At 48.4% G+C, this 14,605-nt stretch overlaps 1 protein-coding gene across 1 annotated transcript in view; it reads left to right on the forward strand.

The window, feature by feature from the left end:
• The window catches only part of PTPRF (protein tyrosine phosphatase receptor type F), a 252,979-nt gene that overhangs the window by 201,068 nt on the left and 37,306 nt on the right, over positions 1 to 14,605 (forward strand). Inside the window, exons 14-18 of the mRNA XM_082483326.1 lie at positions 1,974 to 2,552; positions 3,199 to 3,296; positions 9,319 to 9,572; positions 10,274 to 10,364; positions 13,300 to 13,512. Coding sequence (XP_082339452.1) covers positions 1,974 to 2,552; positions 3,199 to 3,296; positions 9,319 to 9,572; positions 10,274 to 10,364; positions 13,300 to 13,512 — 1,235 coding nt within the window. The remainder of the gene's footprint in view (positions 1 to 1,973; positions 2,553 to 3,198; positions 3,297 to 9,318; positions 9,573 to 10,273; positions 10,365 to 13,299; positions 13,513 to 14,605) is intronic.

Genomic DNA, 14,605 nt, shown 5'->3' on the forward strand with positions numbered 1-14,605 from the left:
TTAAAGTCCAGGCTCTCCCTCAGCTTTGGAGTCATGGCCTGTCCTCACATTGTTCCCATAGGCGAGTGCCATTTCTTGCTTCCTGTGGTGACTGCAGTGCCACCTGGGATGACCTCTGACACAGAGGGCTCCTCAGAGGCACTTCTCAGCTTCCCCCTGGCCATTGCTACTGCTCCCTCCCCAGCCTTGCACAGCTGAGCCCGGCTGCTCCTAGAGCCATGGTAAAATCTGGAATGCAACAAATCCTGCCATAGGAGTGCTGCGGACACAACTTCTAGGTCCTGGTGATCCCAGCCAGTTTGGTTCTGCTGTCTCAGTAGAGATTCGTACCATGTGCCTAGTGCAACACAGGAGCCTCGGCCTGGAACAGGGGCACCCAGGAGTTCATCAGGTGCTTTCCTCCAGATGCTGTCAAGCTTGCCTTCGGCAGTGGCACCAACTAGTTGACATTGTCTTGTCCTCAATTTCCACTCACTAGACCTGTCCTACAGCTGATAATCCTGCTGCTTCCTCACACCAGCCACAGGAACAGTATTTACCACTTGTTATTATGGGAATGCAGCTTGTGCAAACAGAGCGTTTGTTCCTGGTGCTTTTAAACAAGGAACAGCTTGCCATCTCTTCTGTGCTGCATATGGGGAGCTCCAGAGGTAGTTTCCACTGTCACAATCTGAAATGCTGTCTCCCTTGTGCCTCGCCATGATGTATGCTCTGTTCATCAAATTGCTACAGCTGTCCTATAAACAGGAAAAGCTTCCTAAACATCCCAGTGTTGCACTGTTAACCACAGTGGGTCTTCCCATGTTATGACGCACATTTAAAGTTAATATTTGGAATCAGCTCTGAAAATAATGTGTCCCTTAATACTAGCTGCTGTTAGACATTGTATTATGAGTGCAAGGAGAATGGCACTGGCAGTGGATATGTAATTGTATGTCTTAAATACCCAGAAAACCACCCCCAGAGCTGCCTTTGTACAGGCTCGTCTGCAGGCTTGACCTCAAAGGGGAGTGTTGGTATCGCCCTCTGATGGCAAAATCGGGGCATACTTCTGTCAAATACGTTTTTCTCTTGTGCTCATCTGTGGGCTCATACAGTTCAAAACTGTGCAAGGATATTTAGCTAGGTTTGGCTACAGTCCCATTTTCCTTTTCATATCAATGGCCCCATCCCTTTGATTCTGAGTATCTTCCCTATCAGTTGATTTGTTTACAAATCTGAGCTGATGTGAAGTGAAGACGCATCCTTTTTTTAACTGAAGGAGATCAAGGTATTAAACCACCAATTTAAAGCCATCAGTTCTTAACCAGTGACGGCAACACCCCTTGACTTGTGCAGCATAAGCAAAAATCCTGTGGAACGCTTGTGTTCACCTCTCACATCGACACTGACATCACGAATCTGCTCATCAGCTAAACCAAAATGTATTCTGATGGCAAACAGCCTGCCCAGCTCTGCTCGCTGCCTCTGCAGATGGTAAAACTGCAAGGTTTCAGGAGGAAATTTGTCTGCCTCTAGACAGACCAGGGTGCTGGACTCGGGCGTCTGTGTGTCTGTTGTGGTACAGTGCACCGGGGCCAGCGTAGCCTGGTGCTGTGCACTAGCTGGAGTGTCTGAAGACCACTGAGGATGGGATTCAGATCTTCTCTGAGATAAATAGGTACCTTTTTGAGGTATCTTAAACCTTTCCTGTAAAAGGGGATGAATTTTGGGGCTGGATATGGCTGAATTTATTCCCTGTTTAGATGGCAGCATATGGGAAAAAGGCAGCTGAGAGCCAGCGGGCTCCAGCTTCCCTCGCCACTGGATTAGGGTCAGTCTGCCTCTATCCATGTGAATTGTCTGTCATCCTCTTCGCCCTGTTGTCTGAACTTTCCCACTTTCCTCAATCCTCTCGGACTGAGCAGCACAGAAGCGGTCCTTCCTTCCCCTCCTCCCAGGCTATAGATGGTCATTGTGTGTTTATGTTGCAGTCCCGGGGAAGCCCACCATGATGATTAGCACGACAGCCATGAACACAGCCCTCATCCAGTGGCACCCACCCAAGGAGATGGTAGGGGAGCTGCTGGGTTACCGGCTGCAGTACAGACGTCTTGATGAGGAAAAGATGAACACAATAGACTTCGGGAAGAGAGACCATCACTACACTGTGACCAACCTGCACAAGGGGGCCACATACCTCTTCAAATTGTCTGCCAAGAACAGAGCTGGCCCAGGAGAGGAGTTTGAGAAGGAGATCACTACTGCAGAAGATGTGCCAAGTGGTTTCCCACAGAACCTGCGCGTGGTGGGTCTCACCACTTCCACCACAGAAGTTGCATGGGACCCCCCAGTCTTGGCAGAAAGAAACGGGAAGATTGTCAACTACACAGTGGTATACAGGGACATAAATAGCCAGCAGGACCTGGTTAACATCACCAAGGACACAAGTATCACTTTGACGAATTTGAAGCCCGATACCACTTACGACATCAAAGTGAGGGCCCGCACCAATAAAGGGGTTGGGCCACTCAGCCCCAGCATCCAGTCCCGGACCATGCCTGTTGAGCAAGGTAAGTGCCCCTCTAACAAGCCCTGACAGCAAGCTCTGCCTCCAGGACAGGGACCTTTGTTTCGGTTCATGAGGCTACGCTCCCCTTTGCTCTGACTAATGAGATCAGGTACTGTGTGGCTCCCTAGTCTAAAACTAGTTCAGCGAGGGGAGGCTCAACGAAGGTTTCCTTAAAGTCGCCTTCTGAGGGGGGAGAGGGGCATTGGTGGTAGCTTAATTGCCTTTGTCACTCCACAGGCACACTTTGCTGTTTTGTGTGTACATGAAAGGCTCTCTCTTGAACTGGAGCAGGCGGCTGGGTAGGATCATCTGCAGATCTGGTACCTGAGCACCACTGTTCTTTGATCATGGCAAAGGGCCAAGAGAGTGTGAGTGAAGGGGGGTGCAGAGAGGAAGGCTACAGTTCAGCCTACAACTTCCTTTCTGTGATGCTGGAAAAGTATAGTCAAAAAGCGAAACTCCACTGGAGACTGGAGACTTGGTAAAAGGCTGCTGCTCTTTTCTCCTCATCTCTCACTTCTCTGTTGTAGCTGAACTCTTTGACCTCTGCTGCTGAGTTAGACAAAGAGAGACTTGGAGCCGAGCTGCTGCCTGGCTCCCTCCTGACTTGGCCTTACAGGGCTCAAATATCTTGTTTTTCATTTCAGTGTTTGCTAAGAACTTCCGCGTCAATGCCGTCATGAAAACGTCTGTGTTGCTGAGCTGGGAAGTGCCTGACTCCTATAAATCTGCAGTGCCTTTTAAGGTAAGGGTGGGATGCAGAGGACAGGGAGCACCGCCTGTGGCAGTGAGCAGGATGGTGGAAAGCAGCATCTTGACCTGCCACATGATGTTTTCAGGCCATCAGACAAGAGACAAGCAGAGCAGGGTCACATTGTTCACTGGCCTGGGGTCTTGTGGAGCTCAGATCTCCAAGCCCAGGTTAGCCACTCTTGCCTTTGAGCACCTGCACATGAGCCGTGGCACACAGTAGAGCACACTGCTGCTTGCTTTCCTTCTTCTCACTCTTCTTAGGCCAGAAGGTGTTGTAGTTTTGTGGATTTCTTTCTGTTTTGATCAGTTGTGGAATAGCCAGTAAGTACTTGGCTCATGGTAACGAAACAGGAGTCAGTAATTCAGCTGAAGCACACCAACAGGAAATGCCAAGCAGTGAAGGCGTATGCTGGGCAGAGGCAATCAGAAAACAGGGATGTCTCAGGGATCATAAGACGTATTTCTGGCTTCTTGCCATTCAGCTAGCAACCCATCTTGACCATAGCAACTTTTACTAAGTACCCACTCCTCCCTTGATAATGCCCCTGAATTACTTACCTTTTTGAAGGGAAATGGAAACTGGTCCGGCACCCCAAATCACTGATGCTTTCCCCAGGAGTGGTTGCAGTGGTCGTTCACGCGGTCCCAATCAGTGCTTCACTCCTCCATCAGCTTTCTCAAGTATCTTGTTACCTGGTATCACTCAGTGGGGGCCTTCCAGCCAGGCTGGCCATTGCAGCTCCGTGACAGTAGTCACACAAGCTTGTCCTGATGCCTGACTTGGAGTTGAAGCATGAAAAGTTATAAATGTGATTTAGTCTCAAGAGATCACCAGGAAAAAGTGGTCTGAAAACCAGCCAGTGAATCAAATTAAGAATAACTCCTTCTCCATCATGTCCTGTCTCAAACATCTGGATTGCCTTTATGAGTTACTTCAGAGCATCAGGACAGAGGCATACTCTCAGGGAGTGAAGGAGAGAAGCATCATCACCCTTGCAGAAGGTTTTGCAGATGTGAACAGCACAAGATGTGTCAGTGCAGAGGGAACTCTGCAGGAATGGCTGCTGCTCTCTTTTCTCCAGCACAGTTCTGGATGTAGTGTCATCCACCAGCCTGCAGACAGCACTGATGACCCAATGTCTTCCTGCTCTTGTCTGTCCCCCAGTGCAGATCACTGATGTGGGTAAAAGACTAGTGTGGTGGAAATTTCTGCAGATCTCAGTGCAGCTTCTCTCCCTTAAGAAACGAGACCAACATGTCACATTGCCAAGGATAATCTTCCATCCAGTCTCAGCAGCTATCTGCTGCCTCTGCTAAGGTGGCCGGGGGTGGGAGCAGCGTGAAGTCCCTTCCTCTTTGCACATGCACCCTGCTGTGCTGTGCCTAAAGAGCAAATGCAAGGCCTGCATGAGCTGTGGGGGGATCCATGGCCAGGGGAATCGAGGGGAAGGTCTTGAACTGCATCCACATCAAAGCGTGTGAGCACCTCCCCTTCCATGTTACTAACTCTTCTTGTTTAAATCCTGAAGCTGAATTACCATGATCAATAGCAGGCACTTGTTAACATGCAGAGTTTAGCTGAAGCAGACAAGGCTTTTGTGAAGACCTTGTGGTATTCAAAGCTTTCCCAGATGTAGGGTGCATTAGGATCAGTGTTCAGATATCTGGCCGCAAGGAACTTCACAGAGCCCTGTTACTTTGCACTCTGCTGAAGAACCAGTCTGCTTCATCTTGCCTTATTCTTGTGGCACAAAGCCCACGTCTCTGTCTGACAGCGCAGTGCTAGAAAGGGGCAGTGTGACCTTTAGAGCATTACTACCACATAAGGATGGTGGAGTGGCTGGAAGTAGCCAGGAGCCAAGGATGTAATGCTGATGCCTTGTCTTGGCCTCAGCCTGATAGCAGCGATTGCTTACACAGACTGTGACTCAGGGTATGCCCCTGCTGCGTGTTAACCCTCAGATGACACAGGAGCAGATGGCAGTAGCCACTTGCTAACTGAAGAGCAGTGATGCAAATGAGTGTTACAAGGATATTTCTCTAATAGTGTCTTCTTTCTATTAATATTCCCAGACTTGCAGACACACATGAGTCAAGGCCAGGAGCTAAGAGGGTCAGCTCCAGGTCATTGATTGTGCCACTCGAAAGAAATCCTTAACCTTCAGGACTTAGTATTTTTATAAACAAGTTTCACCTCTCTCCTCTAATTCAGGCGCATGGGATGCTGAGGCCAGAGCCTAATACAGTAACTAGCATAGCAGATAAATCTCCATGGGAACAATTAGTATTATCTACACTTGATAAACAGTCTCATGCTAAATCTATGTCCCAAAGGGTGTCATATTCTACTTTAACAGATTTAATTAAAGTAGATATTGTTCTGACAATGAATAGTGAGGCGCAGGCAGGACTGGTGTTTCTTTTTTTTTAATAGGGGATGAACTGAGACCTTAGGAATTTTCATTGCTACCAAATCAATAATGAAGGTTTGAGTTCTCTTTGGGGAATTTTCATGGCTCCTTCTGGTCCAAGAGATAAATTCCTTGTAAAATGTTGCTCAGCAGTTGTGGTGAAGCAGAGGCACTATTCCTTTTCTATTCCAGTGTGCTTGCAGAAAGCTGTTCTGGAACTTTCATGGAAAGTGCAAGACAGATACAACCTTCTCCTTGGGGAAACTGCACTTTCCTGAGACACATTCTTCAACTTAAGAGCAAGACAGAGGATATATTTGTTAAAGGCAGCATCACAAGGTATTTTGCAAATGGGGAGAAGGAACAGCACCTTTTGAAAGTTATTATGATACAGGTTCAGAAATAACCTCTAAGAATGCTGGGCAGTGTTTTCTCACAGTGTGTCCCAGGGAATGTAGTAATTACTCCTGCCTGCAAAAAAGGCAACCTTGACTACTTCTCCAGCGAGTCATTATCTTTTCCAGTGTTGCACACTATGTGTGTTTTCATCTTCTAGTTCAATACATTCTTTACTGCCTTGAAATCAAGCAGCAGACCTTCAGCAGTGACATTTGGACCCACCTAGCTTTGCAAATCTTCTCTTGACATTTTACAGCAATCCATGGGCTAGTCAGCAATGTTTGGCAGTTCAGAGCCCTTGGGCCGAATTTGCTGCTGACTTAAGTAGTTACCAGTGGGCCATGATGCAACCTCTAAATAGCGTTCCTGCTTGAGCTCCCGGGCATCTTCAGCTGCACACAAATGACTGTTTCTGAGCCCTTACATTATTGTAAGTTTTGTGTAGAGACTTTAACTAATGGTGCATAGCATTTGAGAAGACAATGTTTTATGGCAGGTAAAGGAACGTAGAACTGCTATGGCAACTGTGAAATGGCCATGTGTGATGTGTGATGGCAGAGAATGCTTCAGGAAAGCATTGCAAAGGCCAATTTCACTGTCTTCAGACACAAATTTCTGTGCATGGCAGTAAAAATCGTCACCTGGTGCCAGGACTGAATCAGAGACTGTGCCCTGGCCAGTTCCAGTGCAGAGCAAGAAGGGAAACTCTGAACTGAAGTGCTTGACCATCTCTTCCACCTCCTCTTGCTTCAGGAGAACAGCTAAGTCCCCAGCAGATCCTCGTGTGCAGGCAGTTGGTGGGCAAGTGTCTTTCCTAGAGCACACACAGAAGCAGTTTGTGATACCTTTATGAAGGAAGAATTCATAATGAGAAATCTGAGAGGCAACAGAACTCTTTGTGGGATTTGCATCCTTCCGGCATAGCTCTTAATGTTGGAAGTTTGGTTTTGTTGAAGTATCTGTTGGAGCACACAAAGTGAGGTCCCACTGCTCCCCAGGGACACCCCCTGACTTGCTGTCATCTGGAATATCTGGACCTGTACCATTGCAATATCATTGCAAGGAATGGTGCTGGGACAAACAGCAAAGCTGCTAAGATGACTTGAGTCTAGCACTCCTGTCTTTGTTGTGCCTACTCCTGTGTCATAGTAGGGTGAAACCTGCCAACCATCTATCTGAAATTACAACTAAAAATCTGAAGTTCCAGCACTATAAGAAGCATTTCTTCATTTTACCTTTTTCATGCATTTTAGCACCCCTCTGATATACGTGTCTTTGGAGAAAGGGATTAAAGTCCAGCAGAAAGTTTCTTGAGAGGAGTCACAGCAAAGAACAACTCCCTCCAGCCATCCTACCTTTGACAGCCTTTCCTGCACATGGGACAGGCAGCAGGGACTTTGTCCCTGCAAACCTCTGTTATTCTAGTACTTGGTACTTATTTTTGCAGTGCATCCCTGAAGATTGAAACATGTCAACAAATGAGATTGATTGCATCTCTCCGGCATTGCTGGCTCCTCACTGCTGCTCTGTTACCTGTTGGGAGTCTCTTCTCAGCAGCAAAAAAGCTGGGGCTCTTTTCCTATCCTGACCTCCATGCAAAGTGACCTGAAGAGGATTTGAAGCATGCTGTGGGTATCGCTGTTTGGATATCACAAAAAGAGAGCTGCAAATTCCAGGCCTAGCCTGGTCCCTGTGCTCCACTGTCCTTCAGATCTCTTTCCAGGGCCTCCCTTCTCCTCCCAGCTCCAGCACTAAATATTAGAGCAGTGCTAATCAGCTGCCCTTGTCCCAGAGAGCTGGCAGCTTTCTGCAGCTTTCTGCCACCTGCTAAAATGGTGACTTGGAAGGAAAGTTTGGTCCCTACCTTGCTTCCTGCATCAGCCTGAACGGTAGGCTCAGCTGGTGAAAAATCTGTTTTACTTGAAGTAATTTTTCTTCCACAGAGCTGTCTTCTCTCTCTCAAGGCCACTGTTGGAAAGAGCACGTTTTACTGTGTGGGCTCGGCCTGTGGCACGTAATAGCTGCCATGCTCCAGCTCTGCCATTGCCAGTTTTTGGTATGCTGTGTCTCTGCACCGCTATCAGGAATCCAGCACTCCCCTGCCATGCTGGACAGTCGCCCAGTGGAAGGAGACATGCTGGTTTATCACAGCTGGGGCACAACCTCTGATCTCTCTGGTTCTCTACACCCCATTTGTCTCTGTCTCCAGGAATTGTTTGAGTTTCTGGCTTTGCAGAGGTAGCCCCCAGGGTTTCAAGGTATAAGCGTTGTTCCAGCAAGACCAGGATCAAGGTTCCCAGGGCAGATGGGCTGTTTGGTGCAGCTTATACGGCAGTGCTCATGGCTGCTGTACCTTGAGGGAGATGGGGGCCCTGCATATCTACAACAGGGTGCTGAGAAAATGTCAGTAGCTGTGGGACCAACGGGCGCAAGGAGGAGAAGCTGGAGGGGGAGCTGCCCAATGCCCCGGGCCACCAATGCCTTTGCCCTGCCCTGCCCTGCCCAGCAGCCCCTTGCTGCAAGCACAGCAGGGAAAAGCAGCGCAGATCTCCTGCCCACGGCTGGCACGGCATCAGCATCTGTTGTCATGGCAACAGGGTGTCACACCTGCAGAGCCGCTGTTTCGGGTACCAATTTGTGAGCCCTGTGCAGGATTTGTCAGATCATTGGTGAGGAGGCGCGTAACCCCCCCACCCCACCCCCGGTCACCTGGCTGGGAGGGGGATGCTCTGCATTAACCATTCGATCAGGCATCAGCTGGTAGACACGGGAGTGACACCAATTTAAAGCAGATGGGATTTTACACCAAAAGCATATTGTGTGTTGTAGCCTCGTGAGACAAGAAACAAAGACCCATTCATCTCCACGCGAGGGCAAAGCACAGCCATCTGGATTCCTGCCCCGAACCGGCACTGAAAAGCAGCGCGTGTGGCACCACCAGCCTCACCGCTGGTGCCGACCACCCAGGCTTTGCTGAGATGACCCTCTCTGCTCCATCACTGTGAGGCGCAGGGAGCACAGTTCAACTCTGCTGGGGGTTGCTCTTCTTTAACTAAAGATTTATGGCTGTTTATGAAGCGCACAATAGCTGAACCACCTGAGGGAGGGCCCAGAGCCAAATTGTCATCTCTAACGCTGCTATTTTGAGTGTGAGTTTTCATCAGCAGCTGTCAGCTGCATGAGCATGTCCTTTTCCCGTTTCAGATTCTGTACAATAGCCAGAGTGTGGAGGTGGACGGCCACTCCATGAAGAAACTCATAAGTGACCTCCAGCCAGACACGGACTATTCTTTTGTGTTAATGAACCGCGGGAGCAGTGCTGGGGGGCTCCAGCACCTCGTCTCAATCCGCACCGCTCCTGACGTCTTGCAGAGCAAACCCATCGCCGCAAACAAGTACATACAGGAAGGAAAATTCACGCTCACCCTTCCCAAAGTCCAGACTGCTGTGCCAGTTAGGTAGGTGCTATGCCCAGGTGGAGAAGGCAGGGTGGGAGGCTAGAGATGGGGAAAGGGGCAAGGCAGACCTCTGCCAACCTGTGGATATTGTAACCTGGGAGTGAATTTCTGAGCAGGCTGTGGTACAGAGCCGGGCATTTACCTGTGACACGGGATCATGCTGCTGGCTCTTTCTGAGCAAATATTTATGTGCAATAAAATTAAGACAATTCTCTGACAGTTTGCCCTCACCCTGGTGGGTATACTCCAGATGCTACCAACAAAAATACAGTTGAGGATCAGGAGGGACTTTCTCTGACACTGCATAATATCCTTTAAATAAATAATGCCTAAAGCCTCAAGGAGATTAAAAAAGCGAGTTTGTGGAAGTCTTATTCGTTACTGTGGTATCCTTGTGCTGAAGCACAATTCCCCTAGGGTTCTTGCTACAATCCGATTATATAAATGTCCTTCTCACAGCTCATACACCACCCTCTGGAGCACAGTCTGTAGATCTTCATTAACCTAATGAGTGCTAACGGGAGTATTCTCTTCTCTGGTACAGCTGGAAAACCAGCCTCTTCCATACTGAACCCTTTTGCTGCTTAGGGGGCAGGGAGAGGAGCAGGTCGTCCTTGGGAGGCATATGGCACACGTTATTCAGTGACCTGCCAGAAAGATGACTTATGCTGTCCAGTGCTTATGCTTTCCTTCCTTCCCAGGTGGTACTACATCGTGGTTGTGCCAGCAGATCAGAGCACCAGCGGCCCCACTGCTCGGTGGCGGACACCTGATGAGATGGAGCTGGACCAGGTAGGAGTCTGTAGCAGCTGCTGCAATGGAAGTGGCTCCCAGGTGGCCTGGCACGCTTTGTGCAGGCCTCCTGGCAACGGTTTGGGTGCAGTGACATAGGTGCAGGCTGCATGTCAGAGATGGGGGGTTGTGGGACACATGGTGCCCACTCAGCCTGTCTTGGCTGGTGACAGCATGTAAGAAGGAGGCTGGAGTCAAGCAAGGGAGGAGCCGCCTCCCAGAATGTGCCCCACTGGGAGGCCACACTTGAGTCTCTCGGAGCTCTGATCAGGACAGATCCTGTCTCGGATTGTACTCTCCTTGCAACCTTTTTCAGCTGAAGCAACCATGCTGATTTTGAAAACAAGCTAAGAGAGAAAGGTATTGTTTTCAGTTTATTAAGCTGTTCTGTCTGGAGGCTTTTCCCTCTCTGGATAGGACCTAAGCCCACTGTTTGGATAAAGAGTTCACTCTAGTATCTAACAACCTGCAAAGCTTCCTTCACGCTTGCTTGTTAAAGGCTTTCAGCATTCACCAGCCCATTCACCCCAAGATGCAGCTTATTCTGTGCTCCAACACCAGTAGTGCAGTACATGTGCAGGTGTCAGAAGAGTCCCACACATGGGCTTTGTGAGCTCTTCCCCACACACACCACCACCCCCAAAGTAATAAGGAAAAATTCCAAGAAATCATATACAGAAGGGTCCATTGAGAGAACAAAGTTGCAAGCTTGAAGCACACAGGAATTACAAAGTGTTAGAAGCTGTAAGTCAGCCCTTGCTTATCATTAATCTTTAATTACATGATTGCACAACCTTTTCTATGGGGTCCCGGCTCACGCCGTGTATGGGTGGATCTGTTCTGCACATGAAACACAATTGTGTGATGGCGAACCATCATCTGTAGGTCTCCTGCATCATTTCATTGCTGAAATTGGAAGACGTCACAAGAAATAGAAGACTAGGATGAAAAAGAATGGTTTGGTTTTGAGCTTTAGGTGGTTGAAAGCTATCAAGAGAACTGGTTTCTATCTCAGTTTCATCCAGTCCTGGGCAAATGATTTAAAACAAAATTTTCATTAGCAGGCACTGTCTTGAATGTTCTGTTTTTTTTGGAGTGCTCAGTTTGAGATCCTGGAGCCTCGTTTGTAAAGCCTAAGCACCCCCAGCTGCAGAGAAAGTCAATAGGAGCTCTACTGGATACAGTCAGTGCTATAAAAAAAATGCTAAGTTTTCTTTAAAAACAAACCAAGTGAATGTCTTTTCAATTTGACATTCAAAATTAGTGGATATTTTTTACATTAATGTCCCTGTGTCTCTGTTCTCTATCTCTAAAATTAGGATAATCGCTTTCATCTCACCTCATATGGGTGTTTGGAAGATAAGATCATTAATGTTTGTGAAGCACTTGTAATATAGTGATCAGCACCATAGAAAAGCCCACGAGGAAATTATTAATTTTGTCTTCAGAGCTGGATTTGAATAGTAAGCAATAAACAAGACCTCGGGCTGCATAATGCAAAGAAAACAAAATATGGAATAGCTGCTCTCTGATTAAGCACTGTCTGTCCTGTGTATTGAACAAAGCAGGGGAGTTACAGAAAAGATAGTATGTGACCATGCTGTCAAGGATTGTAACACAATGCACGTACGTAAGACAGCTGAATTAATTTTGCATGGGCAATATTAGTTTTCTAATTTTTCAGGATTTGAATTTTGCAAGCCTAGCATTTCTTTGGGGGCAGTCTTTTGGGGTGTGTGTTACATATGTAGGTGGTAGTAACATCCAGCAGCCTCAATCACAACCCTGTGGTTTCGTGCCCGTACAGCTGTGCTTTCTGCCCCAAAGAGCTCAGCTGTAATTTCAGCCAAGGTACAAGAGGTGTGTGTAAGGAGCAAACTCCACAGTCCAACGACTTTCTGCCTTTTTTCCGCTGCAGTTGCAAACATATTTGTGAAACTGAGATTTCTCCATCCCTTTTTTCTTTTTTTCTTTTTTTTGTGATACTGCAATGACAGCTATAGCTTTCCTAAATTGCTTCAACATGAGTACTTATAAGAAGGCAAGGATGGAATGTCGAGGGGAAAGAATGGGGAGTGCCTTACCCAGCTTTTCCTCCTCAGAGGGAGTGAGCTCAGCTCAGCAGCGTGGCTTTGTGTGCACATCACTGTCCCCAGCCCCACTGACGTTTCCTGTCTTCCCTGATGATGCTGCACTGATACATTCGTGTGTGAAATGTATTTCATGCCTCCTTCTTCATTTTAAATTAGAATTTCTGTTCCAAGCCTGATATTCGTTTTTATTCATTAGAAAAACATCTTTAAACATCTGAGAGCCTTTCTTAGCAGTGTAATTGAATTTTTGTGTGTTTATATCCTTTTTCATGAATTTGTGGCCGACTATGAAATTTGCCATTTTTACTCTGAACATCCCATGAAATCTGTTATCATTCTATGTGATTTACACAAAGCTCTGCCTGCAGCCCAGCAGCAGGTGAAATATCGAAGCACTGACAGAAGGGAAAGGCACAGCAAATGTCACTTTTCCCCTGTACGTCAGCATCAGCTGTAATTCATGTCCAGTGTCCATAGAGTGTGAGTTGCTGTCCATACCAACATTTGGGCTGTACAACATGGCCCGGTGCCCTTGCAGCTCATTGAGACACAGGCTGTCTTGCCCTAACGTTCACTGTGTCGCCATCCCAGGGCTCAGGACTCTCCCAAAGCTGAGCTCCTGCCAGAGGTGCTTGCTGTGAGGGTCTGCGGACGAGTGCCCCAGCAATGCCTAAACAGATAACACATCCCTCTGGTTTCTTTGTACCACCACATCCAAATCAAACCCAGTATCTTCTCCTCCCTTCCCTTCCACCCTGCTGAGTCCTACAACCAGTAAGGTAACAGCATAAGGCGGTGTCACACCAGGCGAAGCAATAGTGATGCACCTTGTTTGTCCCCAGCTGCTGGAGGCCATAAACCAAGGGAGTCAGAGCAGGCGCCAGCGACGCCAAGCAGACAGGCTCAAGCCCTACATTGCTGCTCAAGTAGATGTGCTGCCTGAGACCTTCACCCTGGGGGACGAGAAGAACTACAAAGGTTTTTACAACAAGCCCCTGTCTCAAGACCTGAGCTATCGCTGCTTTGTGCTGGCCTCACTGGAGGATGGAGACACGGTAAGGACTTTCTGCTGGGTGGTGGGGGGGGGACACAGTCTGTCCTAGCAGAGCTGAGGTGCGCTCAGTGCAGGCAGGGTGAACAATTACCGCAAGCCAGGATGATGGAGTTTTCTCTGAAGAGAGGACAGTGAGGCCGCATAGCTGGTCTCGACAAGCTCAGGCAGCCGTGGGAGTTGACTTGATAGATGGTGTTTTTGGAGGGAAATGACACATATGTTTGACATAACAGATGAGAGTGGAGGGCAGTGTCAACACACGCGTTCTATGCAAGCTCCGTTGTGGCTTGCTGGGCTGTGCCCAGAGCAGAGCAGAGCTTGACACATGGTTGGGTTGGGATGGGTTCTCATTCTGCTTTAGTTCAAGTAAGTGACTGTGGAAAAAAGCCCCTTGAAATCCTACCCTGCACAGTGCCTGTGGAGGCTCTGCAGTGAATAGGGTGCTCCCCCTGCAAACCTGCCTTCACAGGCCACTCCCTGCCCAGAATCTCACCTCCAGATGACTTCTGGAGAAGCAGACAAACCTACCTCCTGTTGCAATGGGTTGTCGGCAGGGCAAAGCTGTGCCCTTGCCTGCTGCGTAGGGATTCTTGCTCCTGTGCCTCTCCTTGCTAGAGGCAAATGGGCCATGCCTTTGTCGGCAGCGTGTCGCCATACACATGGGGCCTGGGCACGTGAGGGGGAAGGCAGCAGGTGATGCAATAAGCAGGGAGCAGCACGGCGAGACCTGTGCATCAGTGTCCAGCTGTAAACACGGAAGGCAGGAGTGGTGGTGGCGGCAGTAGCAGCGGCCAGTGTTTAAATAATGGAAATAATAGAGATGTACAGAATCCTTTGGTCAGCTTCCAAGCTGCGGCTTCCTTCCTCAGCCTCGTTTGCTTGTAATGGCTCATTAGGGCTGGTCAAGTTCTTCATTACTCATCCAGCTCACATGTTCTTGTGGCAAGACTTGCACACTGGTGAGGGAAGGAGTCACAGATAAACAGCAAGGTAAGGCAGAGGCCTCAGGATGTGCTATCCTGGCAATCCCTGTCAAGAAGTGGTGGCCTTAACTAGTTGATCTCAGACTATCATCATCATCTCCTCCCTAGCAT

This window comes from Vanellus vanellus (assembly GCF_965231255.1).
Source record: "Vanellus vanellus genome assembly, chromosome: 5".
NCBI classification, from domain to species: Eukaryota; Metazoa; Chordata; class Aves; order Charadriiformes; family Charadriidae; genus Vanellus; species Vanellus vanellus.